The sequence below is a fragment of the Podarcis raffonei genome, chromosome 8 (genome assembly GCF_027172205.1).
Source record: "Podarcis raffonei isolate rPodRaf1 chromosome 8, rPodRaf1.pri, whole genome shotgun sequence".
Lineage (NCBI taxonomy): Eukaryota > Metazoa > Chordata > Lepidosauria > Squamata > Lacertidae > Podarcis > Podarcis raffonei.
The window spans coordinates 76,888,371-76,902,693 of NC_070609.1; the positions used below are offsets into that span (position 1 = coordinate 76,888,371).

General features: G+C 47.0%; 1 protein-coding gene across 3 annotated transcripts in view; it reads left to right on the top strand.

Moving 5' to 3' along the window:
- The window catches only part of DISP3 (dispatched RND transporter family member 3), a 99,856-nt gene that overhangs the window by 55,382 nt on the left and 30,151 nt on the right, over nt 1-14,323 (top strand). For all 3 annotated transcript variants that reach the window (XM_053400962.1, XM_053400961.1, XM_053400963.1), the window contains exons 4-9: nt 1,394-1,530; nt 3,293-3,427; nt 4,301-4,461; nt 5,826-5,965; nt 8,100-8,245; nt 13,063-13,224. In XM_053400962.1, the coding sequence (XP_053256937.1) occupies nt 1,394-1,530; nt 3,293-3,427; nt 4,301-4,461; nt 5,826-5,965; nt 8,100-8,245; nt 13,063-13,224 (881 nt within the window). The remainder of the gene's footprint in view (nt 1-1,393; nt 1,531-3,292; nt 3,428-4,300; nt 4,462-5,825; nt 5,966-8,099; nt 8,246-13,062; nt 13,225-14,323) is intronic.

A 14,323-nucleotide genomic window follows, 5' to 3' on the forward strand; every position in this document is an offset into this window, starting at 1 on the left:
GGGTTCCCTCTTGGTAGGAGGAAACAACAGAGGCCAACCAGAGTATATTTGAGAAGCAAAGTGGCTAATAAGCCTGATCTTTATTCAAGGAACTGTTGCAACAGGGTCCCCACTCACCACACGCGGGAAGGAGGAGAACCCTGAATAATGGTGTGCAAGCCCCTATGCGCACTTTTGAAATTGCCCACCCTGTAGCCCAACACACACCCCCAAAAAAACATACATACATCACAGAAGGAGGCAGTCTCCAGCAGAAATCCTGCCTTTCAGGATTCCTGACAACGGTCACTGATGCATTACCGTATTTTTCGCACCATAGGACGCACTTTTCCCCCTCCAAAAATGAAGGGGAAATGTGTGTGCGTCCTATGGTGCGAATGCAGGCTTTCGCTGAAGCCTGGAGAGTGAGAGGCATTGGTGCGCACCGACCCCTCTCGCTCTCCAGGCTTCAGGAAGCTATCCGCAAGCCTTGCAAGCCCGACGGGAGTTCCTGCGGGCTCACAAGGCTTGCGGGCAGCAGCCTGCAGCCCCGGCGAGTGTCCGCAAGCCTTGCGCGCCCGGCGGGAGGTCCCGACGGGTGCGTGAGGCTTGGGGCGGCAGCCTGTCACCCGAAGCACGGGGAGCCCTCCAGAGGGCTCCCCGTGCTTCGGGCGAGTGTTCGCAAGGCTTGGGGCGGCAGCCGCGGCTGGGGGGGGGAATAATTTTTTTTTATTCATTCCCCCCCCAAAAAATGAGGTGCGTCCTATGGGCCGGTGCGCCCTATAGAACGAAAAATACGGTACCTGGGCAGTCTGGCTCTTCTTTTGTGATGGGTTAATACTTTTGTTCCTGCCAACCTAGCAGTTCGAAAGCACATCAAAGTGCAGGTAGATAAATAGCTAACGCTCCGGCAGGAAGGTAAACGGCATTTCCGTGCGCTGCTCTGGTTCGCCAGAAGTGGCTTAGTCATGCTGGCCACATGACCCAGAAGCTGTACGCCGTCTCCCTCGGCCAATAAAGTGAGATGAGCGCCACAACCCGAGTTGGTCACAACTGGACCTAATGGTCAGGGGTCTCTTTACCTCTTTAATACTTTTGTTCCTGACTCCAGGTCACAGGCTCACCCTATTCATACACAAATGCGCCCTTGAGACAGGATTTGCAAGCAAAAAGGCAATGGGAAGGCTTTCCCCATTTGCCTCCCTTACTGCAGAGGAATATCTGAGGTCATTGGGAGAGTTAAAATGGTTTCAGAATTGCTCTCCCATCCTATTTCAGACACATGGTTCATATATTTAGATACATGTGCATTTATGAATATTTATTCTGTATTTGGAACCTTAAATTCTTATAAGAGTATTCAAAAGTGAAGATGGTAATCATAACTCTCCCCCCCCCCCCGGTTTCTTCCTAGCAAAGTCCAAGTGCTGTACGGTGGGACGGATTTGTTTGACTACGAAGTGAGGAAGACATTCAACAATGACATGTTGCTGGCTTTCATCAGCAGCAGCTGCATTGCAGTGTTGGTCTACATCCTGGCTTCCTGCTCAGGTAAGCTATGTCGGGAGTAAGGATAACCTAGAACACAAGGAGAGCCCTGCTGGATTAAGCCAATGACTCACCTCATCCACAGACATGACCCTGGGGCTCCAGAGCACTTTCTCCCTTCCTGTGGCATAGCCAACATGCCTAGTAGCCATCAGTAGAAGAAGAAGAGTTTGGATTTGATATCCCGCTTTATCACTACCCGAAGGAGTCTCAAAGCGGCTAACATTCTCCTTTCCCTTCCTCCTTCACAACAAACACTCTGTGAGGTGAGTGGGGCTGAGAGACTTCAAAGAAGTGTGACTAGCCCAAGGTTACCCAGCAGCTGCATGTGGAGGAGCAGAGATGCGAACCCGGTTCACCAGATTACGAGTCTACTGCTCTTAACCACTACACCAAACTGGCTCTCTCCTGCATGAATTTGCCCAGTCCCAAAACAACACCATGGAACAATGGTCAGCATAGCCAATGGTCAGAGATGATGGGGCTTGTAGGTTTGACTTAACACATCTGCCTCCTCTGCTGAGCTGGTGGTATGTCCATTGCTCCAAGTTCTGATGGGTGGTAAAGGTCAAGGTCAAGGTAAAGAGACCCCTGACCATTAGGTCCAGTCATGACCGACTCTGGGGTTGCGGTGCTTTATTGGCTGAGGGACCCGGCGTACAGCTTCTGGGTCATGTGGCCAGGATGACTAAGCCGCTTCTGGCGAACCAGAGCAGCGCACGGAAACACCGTTTACCTTCCCGCCAGAGTGGTACCTATTTATCTACTTGCACTTTGACATGCTTTCGAACTGCTAGGTTGGCAGGAGCAGGGACCGAGCAACGGGTGCTCACCCCGTCGCGGGGATTTGAACCGCCGACCTTCTGATCGGCAAGTCCTAGGCCCTGTAGTTTAACCCACAGTGCCGTGACACATTCTAAAACCCAGAGAGAACCTCAGCAATTGTATGGTCAATCTATCCAGAAGATAAATTGTGTATTGAAGTGTTAGTGATCTGACACTGGTTGCCCTTCCTGCCCCTGTTCCTTCCCTCTCTCCTTGTCTCTTAAGTTCTTTGATGGCGTGAGAACAGCCTACAATGTCCTAATCAGTTAGGAGGAAGAGATAGTGATGAGTACCTTCTTTGATGTTGGACATTGTTTTGAGAAAGTGAGGCATTGGGAATAATACTTGCAATAATCTGCAAGTAGACATTAATGAATGATCTGCGCATAGCCAGTCAGGCAAGCCACAGGCTATCTAGCTATCTAGCTATCTATAATGGTTTGGGCACAGTTTCTGAGAAGCTTTTGCATGGACTGATCGGCGGGACCATGCAAACAAAAGGCTACGTCGGGGAGTCACTTTGCCACTTCTTGAGGGCTCCCAAGTGCTTGCTTGGTATGTATATATTGCTTGCTCTTTAGAATAAAATCTTTAATCTCACTCACTTGTGTTTTGCATTGCTTCTGAATCTAATTTCAAAGGAACCACCTTGCATTTGGCAAGACAGCAATCAGGAGACCATCTCCTAACATTAGCTTCTGTGGATGAAGCCGGCAATCTCTGGACTGTTAACCAGCAACTGAGGAGACAGAGAAACGCTTGGCAAGCAGCTGTAGCAATATAGTTCCCCATCACCTCAGACACAAGGCTTTCCAGTTGTGTGTCTGTTCACAAAACCAACTGTGACACTTGTGGGCATCCATGTGCGAATACGCTTTTGGGGCGTTCTCTGTGCAAAGTGGTTTGCTTGATCTTTCGCTCTCTCTTCCTCCTCTTCCAGTGTTCCTCTCATTCTTTGGGATTGCTAGCATCGGGCTCAGTTGTCTTGTGGCGCTTTTCCTCTACCACGTCGTCTTTGGGATCCAGTACCTAGGAATCCTGAATGGAGTGGCTGCTTTTGTGATTGTGGGGATTGGTAAGTGGCCTAAACCTACCCAGATATCAAAAATCAAGCTGTGGCTCAGTGGTCGAGAATTTTCATTGCATGGAGAAGGTCCTGGGTTCAATCCTCAGGATCTCCAGGGATCCCCCTGCCTCAAACCCTAGAGAGCTTCTGCCATGGGTAGGCAAACTAAGGCCTGGGGGCCGGATCTGGCCCAATCGCCTTCTAAATCTGGCCCACAGACGGTCCGGGAATCAGCATGTTTTTACATGAGTAGAATGTGTCCTTTTCTTTAAAATGCATCTCTGGGTTATTTGTGGGGCCTGCCTGGTGCTTTTACATGAACAGAATGTGTGTTTTTATTTAAAATGCATCTCTGGGTAATTTGTGGGGCATAGGAATTGGTTCATTTCCCCCCAAAAAAATATAGTCCGGCCCCCCACAAGGTCTGAGGGACACCTGCTGAAAAAGTTTGCTGACCCCTGGTGTAGACCATACTGAGTTAGATGGACCAATTGGCCTGACTCAGGATAAGGCAGCTTCATATGTCCCAGTGTCTTAAGAGGATGGCTGTAGGCCACTGGCAGAGCACCTGCTTTGCATGCAGAAGGTCCCATGTTCAATCCCCAGCATCTTCAGTTAGGGTTGGGAAAGACCCCTGCCAGAAGAGCTGCTGCCAGTCAGTGTGGACAGTACTGAACTAGATGGACCCAAGGGTCTAACTTGGCATGAGGTCACTCAACTGTCAAGTTTATCTTTGAACTGACCTGGGCAACAGCTCACTTGGGAGATAGACATTCATAGTGGGGTAGGTTTTAATATTGTGGAGCCTGACATCAACAGAAGACCACGCTGGTTGATTCCAAGCAGGTTCTGATTGATCCCTTCTTCTCTGTGTGATCTCAGGTGTGGATGACGTGTTTGTTTTCATAAACACCTACCGGCAGGCCACACACTTGAAAGATCTCCACCTCCGCATGGTCCACACCATCCAGACAGCTGGCAAAGCCACCTTCTTTACCTCCTTGACCACGGCTGCGGCGTACGCAGCCAACATTTTCTCCCAGGTAAGCATTTTCAGGAGAGCTTTGCTTATAACAAAACTTCGAAGGACGTGGAGCTTGCCCATGGCATTGCCACAGTGAGGAAATAATACAACACAAGCTTCACCCCCCCTCACATAAAGGATAAAACAATGCTGTCCAGGGTTGTAAAGACTGCGGAGAGAATAACTGGGTGCGCTCTTCCCATGTTGGATCAAATCTATGCTTCCAGGTGTCACAAGAAAGCTGCAGAGATAGTGCAGGATAGTACGCACCCCGGAAATGATCTCTTTCAGCTTCTTCCTTCTGGTACAGGACTAGCCGCCTGAGAAACAGTTTTTATCCAAATGTGATTTTGGTTTTAAATGCAGTTTAAGGTAATCTCTGTGGCAGTATATTGTATTTAATTATGGGGTATTAGAGTTTTTAGGGGGTTAACCAGGCTGGAATAGCTAGGATAGCAGGCTTGTTGGTTTTTGAATGTCTGATGTAGATTTGTTCAATTTCGTTGTTCTTTATGGGACAATGACAATAAAGATTATCATATCGTATCGTATCATAATAGTTTAAGGAATCGACGTTTAGTCTGAAGTCAACAGCCTGTGTTTTGTTCAGGCGGCTGCTTTCCTTTCACTTCTTTTCTTCATCTCGCTCTCCTGCAAATGCACTGAGGCACTGGTCTGCCTCCTCAGTTCTGGCACATTTAAAATGAGCTTCATTTTCCACCGCCCCCCTTTTCAACTCCAGATCCTCCAGTTCTGCCTTTCCTTTCCCTCTCCTCTGCCCACCTGCTTTCCCTCGCCAGATCCTTCTAATCTCTTTCTTCCTTAACTTTTGTCCAGGGGTCCCCAAACTACCGTATTTTTTGCTCTATAAGACTCACTTTTTCCCTCCTAAAAAGTAAGGGGAAATGTGTGCACGTCTTATGGAGCAAATGCAGGCTGCACAGCTATCCCAGAAGCCAGAACAGCAAGAGGGATTGCTGCTTTCACTGTGCAGCAATCCCTCTTGCTGTTCTGGCTTCTGAGATTCAGAATATATTTTTTTCTTGTTTTCCTCCTCCAAAAACTAGGTGCGCCTTGTAGTCTGGTGCGTCTTATAGAGCGAAAAATACGGTAAGGCCTGAGGGACTTGTTTATCTGGCCCGTGGCAACCGCCGCCTGCTCTTACCGGTGCAGCGCTGCGCAGCTGCCCACTTCCAGGTCAGAGGAGCACCAGAAATAGCTTGTGCGCATGCGGAAGTGTTATTTCTGGTGCACATCTGGGTCGGAGGAGGCCCATGCACATGCATATTGATTGGCAAGCCCTAGGCTCAGTGGTTTAGACCACAACGCCACCTAAATGCAAACAGAATTGAAATCCGCCTCCATCTCTCCTTTCTCCTGCAGATCCCTGCTGTCCACGATTTTGGCCTCTTCATGTCCCTGATCATTTCCTGCTGCTGGGTGGCAGTCCTCTTCATCATGCCTGCAGCCCTTGGGGTCTGGTCCCTCTACTTGTCACCCTTGGAGAATGCCTGCCAAGCGAGGTGAGGTTTGTTGACTGAGCTGTCAGAGGGGAGCTTGCAGAGGACAGCTGGTCGCATGGTCTAATGGCTGAACAATTGTGATATCTGAGAGCCAGTATGGCATAGTGGTTAGGGTGTTGGACTAGGACTTGGGAGACCAGGGTTCAGATCCCCACTCTGGAGGGGAGCTCACTGGCTGACTGGGAGCCATTCGCTGCCTCTCAGCTTAAGCCTGTGGAAGAGGCATAGTGACAAAAGGGACCCCAGGTTGGTTTTCACTGAGACCATATAACACCGGTCCTGAAAGACCTACATTGGCTCCCAGTATGCACAATTCAAAGTGTTGGTTCTGACCTTGAAAGCCTTAAATGGCCTCGGCCCAGTAGAACTAAAAGAGCGTCTCCACCCCCATCGTTCAGCCCAGACACTGAGGTCCAGCTCTGAGGGCCTTCTGGCGGTTCCCTCACTGCGAGAAGTGAGATTACAGGGAACCAGGTAGGGTCTTCTCGGTAGTGGCGCCCACCCTGTGGAACGCCCTTCCTTCAGATGTCAAGGAAATAAACAGCTATCTGACTTTTAGAAGACATCTGAAGGCAGTCCGATTTAGGGAGGTTTTAATGTTTGATTTTTTTTGTGTTTTTAATATTCTGTTTGGAGCTGCCCAGAGTGGTGGGGAAACCCAGCCAGGTGGGCGGGGTATAAATAAATTATTATTATTATTATTATTATTATTATTATTATTATTATTATTATTAATGCCTAAGGAAAGCACACCTATTCAGCCTCAAAAACCTGTCTGAAAAAGAGGACGTAATAATATTGGCCTTCCCTGGAAGGTCGTTGTAAGGCAAGGGTTGGGAGCTTGTGGCATTCTTTTTGTTTGTCACGGATTGGTTGGACACAGACGAATGGTGGGAGAAACCAGATGGGGAACCACCAAGGAAAAGAGGCTCAGAGGCCGGGGAGTGGTACTGGGAGGATGCTGAGTGGTCAGATGGAGAAGACTGGAGAGAGGACGTGTCGGAAGATGAAGAGGTGGCAGAGCTTAGTGAGCTGGGAGAGTCGGTAGCAGGAAAAGTTCAGGATCAGAGGTGGAAGTTGAAGCAGGGGAGGTGGGAGGTCAACAGGCAGCAATGAGCTCCCTTCCCTCCTTGTCTCCCAGAACCAGACGAGGCATGAAAAGAGCGGAGCAGAGGTTGGCTGCCTGCAGGTGTAGTCCTCAATTTCTTGGGGAAAACCCTGGAGAGGAGGGGACTTAGAGGGCTGTGGGGAGGCAGGGATTTTTAATCTCGGCAACTGATCCATGGGGCAAGACCTACGAGGCTGTGCTCATTAGGCTTGACACTCCACCAAGTCGGTGCAGACCGTGTTCTTTCTAATAAAGAGTTAACTCCAACTTGCACAGTGTGATTTGCTGCCGGCTCACCCCAGACAACTGTTGCTGGACTGCAACTCCTTTCATCCCTGAATATTGGCACTGCCAGCTGGGGTTGATGAGACCCCCACGGCCAGAGGCAGTGATGCTTCTGACTACCAGTTGTTGGCACCCTCAGGAGGGGAGGATGCTCTTGTGTTCGAATCCTGCTTGCAGGTTTCCCACAGGTTGGCCACCGTGAGAACAGGATGCTGGACTAGATGGGCGATTGGCCTGATTCAGGACTTCTTATGCTCTTAGTTGGAGTCCAACAACATGAGGAAGGCTGCGGGTTCTCCATCCCTGCCTTCCAACTGGCTGGACTCCAACTCCAATTAGCCCCGGCCAGGGACCCTGTGCCACTTCAGGTGTTGCTAGACTACAACCTTCCCCCATCCCCCTTGGCTCTTGGCCAGGCTGGGGGGTGCAGGCTGGGGGGTGACTTGAAAGAAGCTGGAGTCCAGCAACATCTCGAGAGCATCACAGATTCCCCACTGATGCTGCAAGGATCCAGCAAGAATGTGTGAGTTTTTGCATGTCTCTTTCTCAAACCCTCTGGTGCAACAGCAGTGGAAATTGCTTGCACACCAAGCGCACCTGATGCCCAGCTCTGAGCACAGCCCTTTCCCGATCTGCTCGATTTCCCCTTGGCTCTGTCGACAATGATGAGCCGCAGGTGCTTTGCAAGGGGCAAAGTGCTCTGAGATGCTCACTCAGCACCCATCCCTCCTTCTCCCACAGCTGCAGCCAGAAATGCGTGAAGCCAAATGCCCTGCATGTTTCAGACGGGCTGTTCATCTCCTCGGAGGCTGTGGGTGGTCCAGGGCCAGCCGGCCTTCCTTACCTGGACGACGACATCCCCTTGCTCAGTGTGGAAGACGAGCCAGGTAGGCAGTCCCTGGAAGCCAGGGCTGAGCTCAGTGTCCTTTTTAAAAAATAAATAAAAAATCCATACAATACATGATCATACAAAAGAGCTGTAACATAACCATAACAACGAACGGTTTCCTTATGATACAATAATGTTTATTGTCATTGTCCCATAAAGGTAAAGGGACCCCTGACCATTAGGTCCAGTCGTGACCGACTCTGGGGTTGTGGCGCTCATCTCGCTTTATTGGCTGAGGGAGCCGGCGTTTGTCCGCAGACAGCTTCTGGGTCATGTAGCCAGCATGACTAAGCCACTTCTGGCAAACCAGAGCAGCGCACGGAAACACCGTTTACCTTCCCACCGGAGCGGTACCTATTTATCTACTTGCACTTTGAGGTGCTTTTGAACTGTTAGGTTGGCAGGAGCAGGGACCGAGCAACGGGAGCTCACCCTGTCACGGGGATTCGAAACGCCGACCTTCTTTTTTTTTAAAAAAAGTTTTTTATTTATACAACAAGAAAAAAACAACAACAAAAACCCAAATACCGAACTACACACAAATTACAAAAGTAACCATAGACACATAATTTTCTTAGCAAACAATAAAACATCTATTGGTCTTAACACTAAAGACCCAACCTCCCGTCTATTCCATATTTCAAATTCATATTACTTATTGCCAATACACATTTTTTTCGTAATTAAACTCATTCTCAATAAATCTAATTTCTTATATCTACCTTGCAACTATTACTGAAGTTCCTCGAATGCTGCAACAGAATTTAAACTACTATATTTATTTTTCAGATATTCTTTGAAAACCTCCCATTTAGAAACAAATTCCTGTTTTGATTTATTCTTTATTTTTTCTGATAAACCATCTAATTCGGCATATTCTGTCAGCTTTTGGATCCAATCTTGTATAGAGGGGATTTCATTACTCTTCCTTTTTGCTGCGATCAAAACTCTTGCTGCCGTCGTCGCATATAAAAAGATACCCTTCCTCTTTTGTGGAATATCCAAATCTGTTATTCCTAGGAGGTAGGCCTCTGGTTTTTTATTGAAAGAGATCTTTAGATTGAAAATCTACATCAGACATTCAGAAACCAACAAGCCTGCTATATCAGCTATCCCAGCCTGGTTAGCCCCCTAAAAACTCTGATACCCCATAATTAAATACAATATACTCCCATAGAGGCTACCTTACATTGCGTTTAAAACCAAAATCACATTTGAATAGCAACTGTTTCTCAGGCGGCTTCAAGTTAAAAGAGAAAATTCACTTAGAAGAGTTGCAAATGGGGATACCTACCTATGATGAAACTTGGCCTCCCTCCTTATCATATGTAGGGGGGAGAAAGAAAGTAAAGCTCTCCCGCCAGCCTCACAAAACTGTCTGCAGAGAACCTATAGGGACTGCCAATGTTTTAAGGCCATGTAAAATGATGCCATAAACAGCTCAGGACCGCAATACCTTAAGGACCGCATCTTTCCATATGAACCTACCCAGACCCTGAGACCATCTTCTGAGGCCCTCCTTCCTGTGCCTCCTCCTCGAGAGGTCCGGAGGGTGGCAACATGAGAACGGGGCCTTCTCTGCAGTGGCTCCCCATCTGTGGAATTCTCTCCCCAGGGAAGTTCTCCTGGCACCTTCAGGTGCCAGTCAAAAGCATTCGTTTTTAACCAGGCCTTTGGTTGATTTGATTTACATCCTATTCCCTTTTGAAATGTATTTGGGGGGGGGCTATTGGGTTGTTTTTATTTTTATTAGGTATTTTGTGGTTTTATATCTTTATTTTGTTCTGCAAACCACCCTGAGACCCCTGGGTATAGGGCGGTATATCAGTTGAATTAATAATAATAATAATCTTATTGCTATGTTCTTTTCTCTGTGGAGACTCTATCAGTGGCGTAGCCTGGGTTGTCAGCACCCGGGGCAAGGCAAGTAATTTGCGCCCCCTAACCCGTGGATTTGCGCCCCCTTACCCTAACCCCCAGATGTTGCGCCCGGTGCGGCTGGCCCCCCCTGCACCCCCCACGCTACGCCACTGGACTCTTATTGTATTTTTTTGTTGAAAGAGAGAGAATTCACATGCACAATAAATACAGTGGGATACCTGGCTTGACAGAAGGACATTTGAAAAGGATTTGGGGCTGAGATTGCAGGGGGTTTAACTAAATGACTCTCAGTGTCCCTTTCAATTCTACAATTCTGATTCCAAAATGCTGAGCTATATAGATCACTGTCCTAACCCAGCAAGCTCTTCTCATATCATGGTTGCTACAGTAATTATTTTATTTATTACCCATCTTCCCATCATAAGGTCCTTGCAAATTTGTGAAAATGACATGCAGAAATGTGTTATAATTAGGGGAAATGCTTTGAAAATCATTCATTTGTCTTCTGTCTTTCCAAAGCAAAACCATGCTCAAGGAGCTTACAGCATATTAAAAAATTGCATAACTACAAACACATACCCTCCGACATTTTTCTGGTGAAAATAGGGACGTCCTAAGGTGAAGAGGGACTATTCTGTTCAAATCAGAAACTTCTGTAAATCCGGGACCGGCCCTGGAAAATAGGGACACTTGGAGGGGTCTGCAAGCATAGCAAATGTCAAAAGTGTGTCAAAAAAAATGTATGTATGAGGAGAAACCAGCACTAAAATGCTGAAGAATTTGCATAAGAATTTATTCTCTTTTGCTGGAGAAAAGAGTGGAAAACTGAATTTAAGGCTGGAAAAATGAGAGATGCAGAGAATTGGGAGTGTCAGATTCTTCCATCCCAACTGCTCAGTCGGTAGAGCATGAGACTTCATCTTGGGGTTGTGGGTTTGAGACCCTTATGGGGCAAAAAGATTCCTGCATTGCAGGGGGTTGGACTAGATGACCCTCGGGGTCCCTTCCAGCTCTGCAATTCTACGATTCTACCTTTAACCCAGAGAATGGGATGCTGGACTAGACAGGCCAGTGGCGCCATCCAGCCGGGCTCTCCTTATGTTTTTATTCCTATGATCTCCCCACCCACCAGCCCTGGAAACCCTCAGAGCCAACTTGGGATACCTGCTTCCTCACCAAGAGCATTTGCTCAGATGGAGAGTTTGTTTTTCTGCACAAATCTTTCCTCCCGCAAAGCGCTCCTTTGCAATCCAGGGTCAGGTGCCTCTCAGGAAACAGCCCCGGGTGCTCGAAATTCCAGCTTCGCCAGGCGCTTCACCTCGTTGATATGCCATCCCTGCCCTGCATGGTAATTTATGGAAATGGCTTCTTTGCAGCAGTTTCTGGAATAATATGAGACAGGAGGGCAATTTCCTCCGGGAACCCCCTCAGGTCAACAGGGCAGGGAAGGTGGTTCAGTGTATGCATGCATGAGGCTGTCATTATAATGAAGGAAGAGAGTGTTCCTCTTCAACATGCTAAACCGAGGAGGAACCATACTTTGAGGCATGGGCATAGCCAGGATTTATGTTTTTGGGGGAGCCAGAATACCCACCTCTCATCATCCTCTGTCTGGCTCTGTCTAGCAGATTCTGAATGAAATGTCTCCACAACAGTTGTTTTAATTACCTTCTTTTGACCCCAAGTGCTCAGAAAAATCTGTCAGAATTTTTCTATGATTTCCATGCGCATATATATAATTTTCTGTGTTACATTTTAAGATAAACATTTTACATCCTTAAGATATCTATGACTTCCCTTCATCTCTTTCCATGGTTCATTTTACATATCATAAAATCCCTGCATATTTTACAAAAACTACCATTTGGTATTCCATTACTGCATCCATCAAAACTTATTTACACTGTTGAATTTATCTTAATGCTGCCAGCATTTTCCGCTGTACACAATTATTCCCCATATATTCAACAAACGCTTTCCAACCTTCTTTAAATGTATGTTCTTCTTGTTCTCTTATTCTATATGTGAAGCCTGCAAGTTGTACATATTCTGTCAATTTAAGTTGCCATTCTTCTTTGGTTGGGACCTTTAGTTGTGACATAGATACTGACAATTTCTACTTTTAGCTAAGTATTTTTTATTTATTTACTTGATTTCGGGGGGAGCAGCTGACCCCCCCCTGACCCCCTGGCTACACCCATGCTTTCAGGATTTTTTTGGGGGGTGTAACAAGACTAACAATAGGGAGGTGCTAAATGGAGGGGTTATCATTTCAGAATTTTTGAGGGGACGAAGAGGATTATCGTAAATCTTTGCAAATTTCAACCCTAGGATTGGTAGGAGAGAGAGATTGAAAATAAAGCTGCAGATATGATATGGTCCATTGGTGCAAATCTAGGGTGCAACTGCAGTGGGCAATCTGTGTACGGGTCTGGGTGCTACAAAAAGATAGAGTCAGTTTGGTGTAGTGGTCAGAGACCCTGGTTCAAATCTCCCCACTCAGACATGAAGCTCACTGGGTCTGACCGTGGGCCAGTGGCAGTGAGCACAACCTACCTCACAGGATTGTTGTGAGAATAAAAAGGGAAAGAGGAGAACTCTGTGCACCCCCATGAGCTTCTTAGAGGAACAGGTGGGATGTGAAGAAAAGGAATGAATGATAACTATTGGTGGCTAGTCGGCACTGACAGCAAACCTCTCCGTCTCAATGCACTTGCCCAACCTTCTTTTAAAGCCATCTGGGTTGGTGGCCCTCACTGGCTCCTGTGGGAGAGAGTTCCGCCGTCTAACTTATTCACTGTGTGAAGGAGGACTTTCCTTCCTCTCATTATCAGAGGTTAACCCAGTGAAGGTGAATGCTGGAAGATTTGGGACAGATGGAAAGGAAGGGAAAGGAGCCTTTGTCCTTAAAAGTGTTCTTTGCTCCTCTGCTAGTGACTCTGGAAATGGGAGATGTTCCCTTGGTCTCAGTGCTGCCTGAGAGTCTTCAACTCCCCACCAAGAATAACAGCCAGGGGCATCTCATCGCTCACCTTCAAGAGCTCCTCCAGGTCTGGGTTTTGTGGTCAGCCGTGAAGAGCAGATGGGTGATTGTCGGTAAGCATTCCTGGGTCTGTTTTGTGGAGATCCAATATTTATTGCTATATGATTACCTATTAATTTAAATTCTGCTCAATGCCCAATTGGGTTCCAAAGCAGTTTGCAAACTGTAGAAACCAGTTACAGAACCACTGAAATTTAGAAGAAGGACTTCTATATTTAAAATCCAATGAAATATGATCAAAATGCACAAAGGAAACTATATTGTTATTAATATAATCAAAATGCACAAAGGAAACTATATTATTATTAATATAATCAAAATGCACAAAATAAACTATATTATTATTAATCATAATCAGTGTATTCATATCCTGGCTTTTCCCCAAACCAGGACTTGAGGCAGCTTAAAACTACACAGATAAAATACAAAGAGCTGAAAGCATGTAAAAGATCATTATTAAAAGGTAATTAAACGCTAATAAAATTAAAGCAATATAAAAAGCAAATCTATTGGACTACAGATAAGAGCAATTCCATTGAAAGGTTCAAATGTAAACTTCTGTTATTACAATTTGTAGAACAAGAGACTCAGGTATGCTATTCGGCCCAGCTGCCCTCCCCCCACCTGCCAAAAGTGGCTTTTGTGGTTTTCCAAAACAGAAATCACTTAATTACTCAAAGCTTGGATAATACAGTGGTGCCCCGCAAGACGAATGCCTCGCAAAACGAAAAACGCCCAAGACGAAAGGGTTTTTCGGTTTTTGCGTCGCTTCGCTAGACGATTTTCCCTATGGGCTTGCTTTGCAAGACGAAACGTCTTGCGAGTTCTTGCGAGTTTGTTTCCTTTTTCTTAAAGCCGCTAAGCTGCTAAGCCGTTAATAGCCGCTAAGCCGCTAAGCCGTTAATAGCCGCTAAGCCGCTAATAGCTGCTAAGCCGCTAAGCCGCTAATAGCCGCTAAGCCACTAATAGCCGTGCTTCGCAAGACGAAAAAACCGCAAGACGACGAGACTCGCGGAACGGATTAATTTTGTCTTGCGAGGCACCACTGTATCAGAGCTGAGGGACTCCAGACCTGATGGCCACATGGGACCTGGCAGGTCTCTCTGACTTGGCTTCAGGAATCTCCGCAGACCACGCCCCTATCCTTAGGCC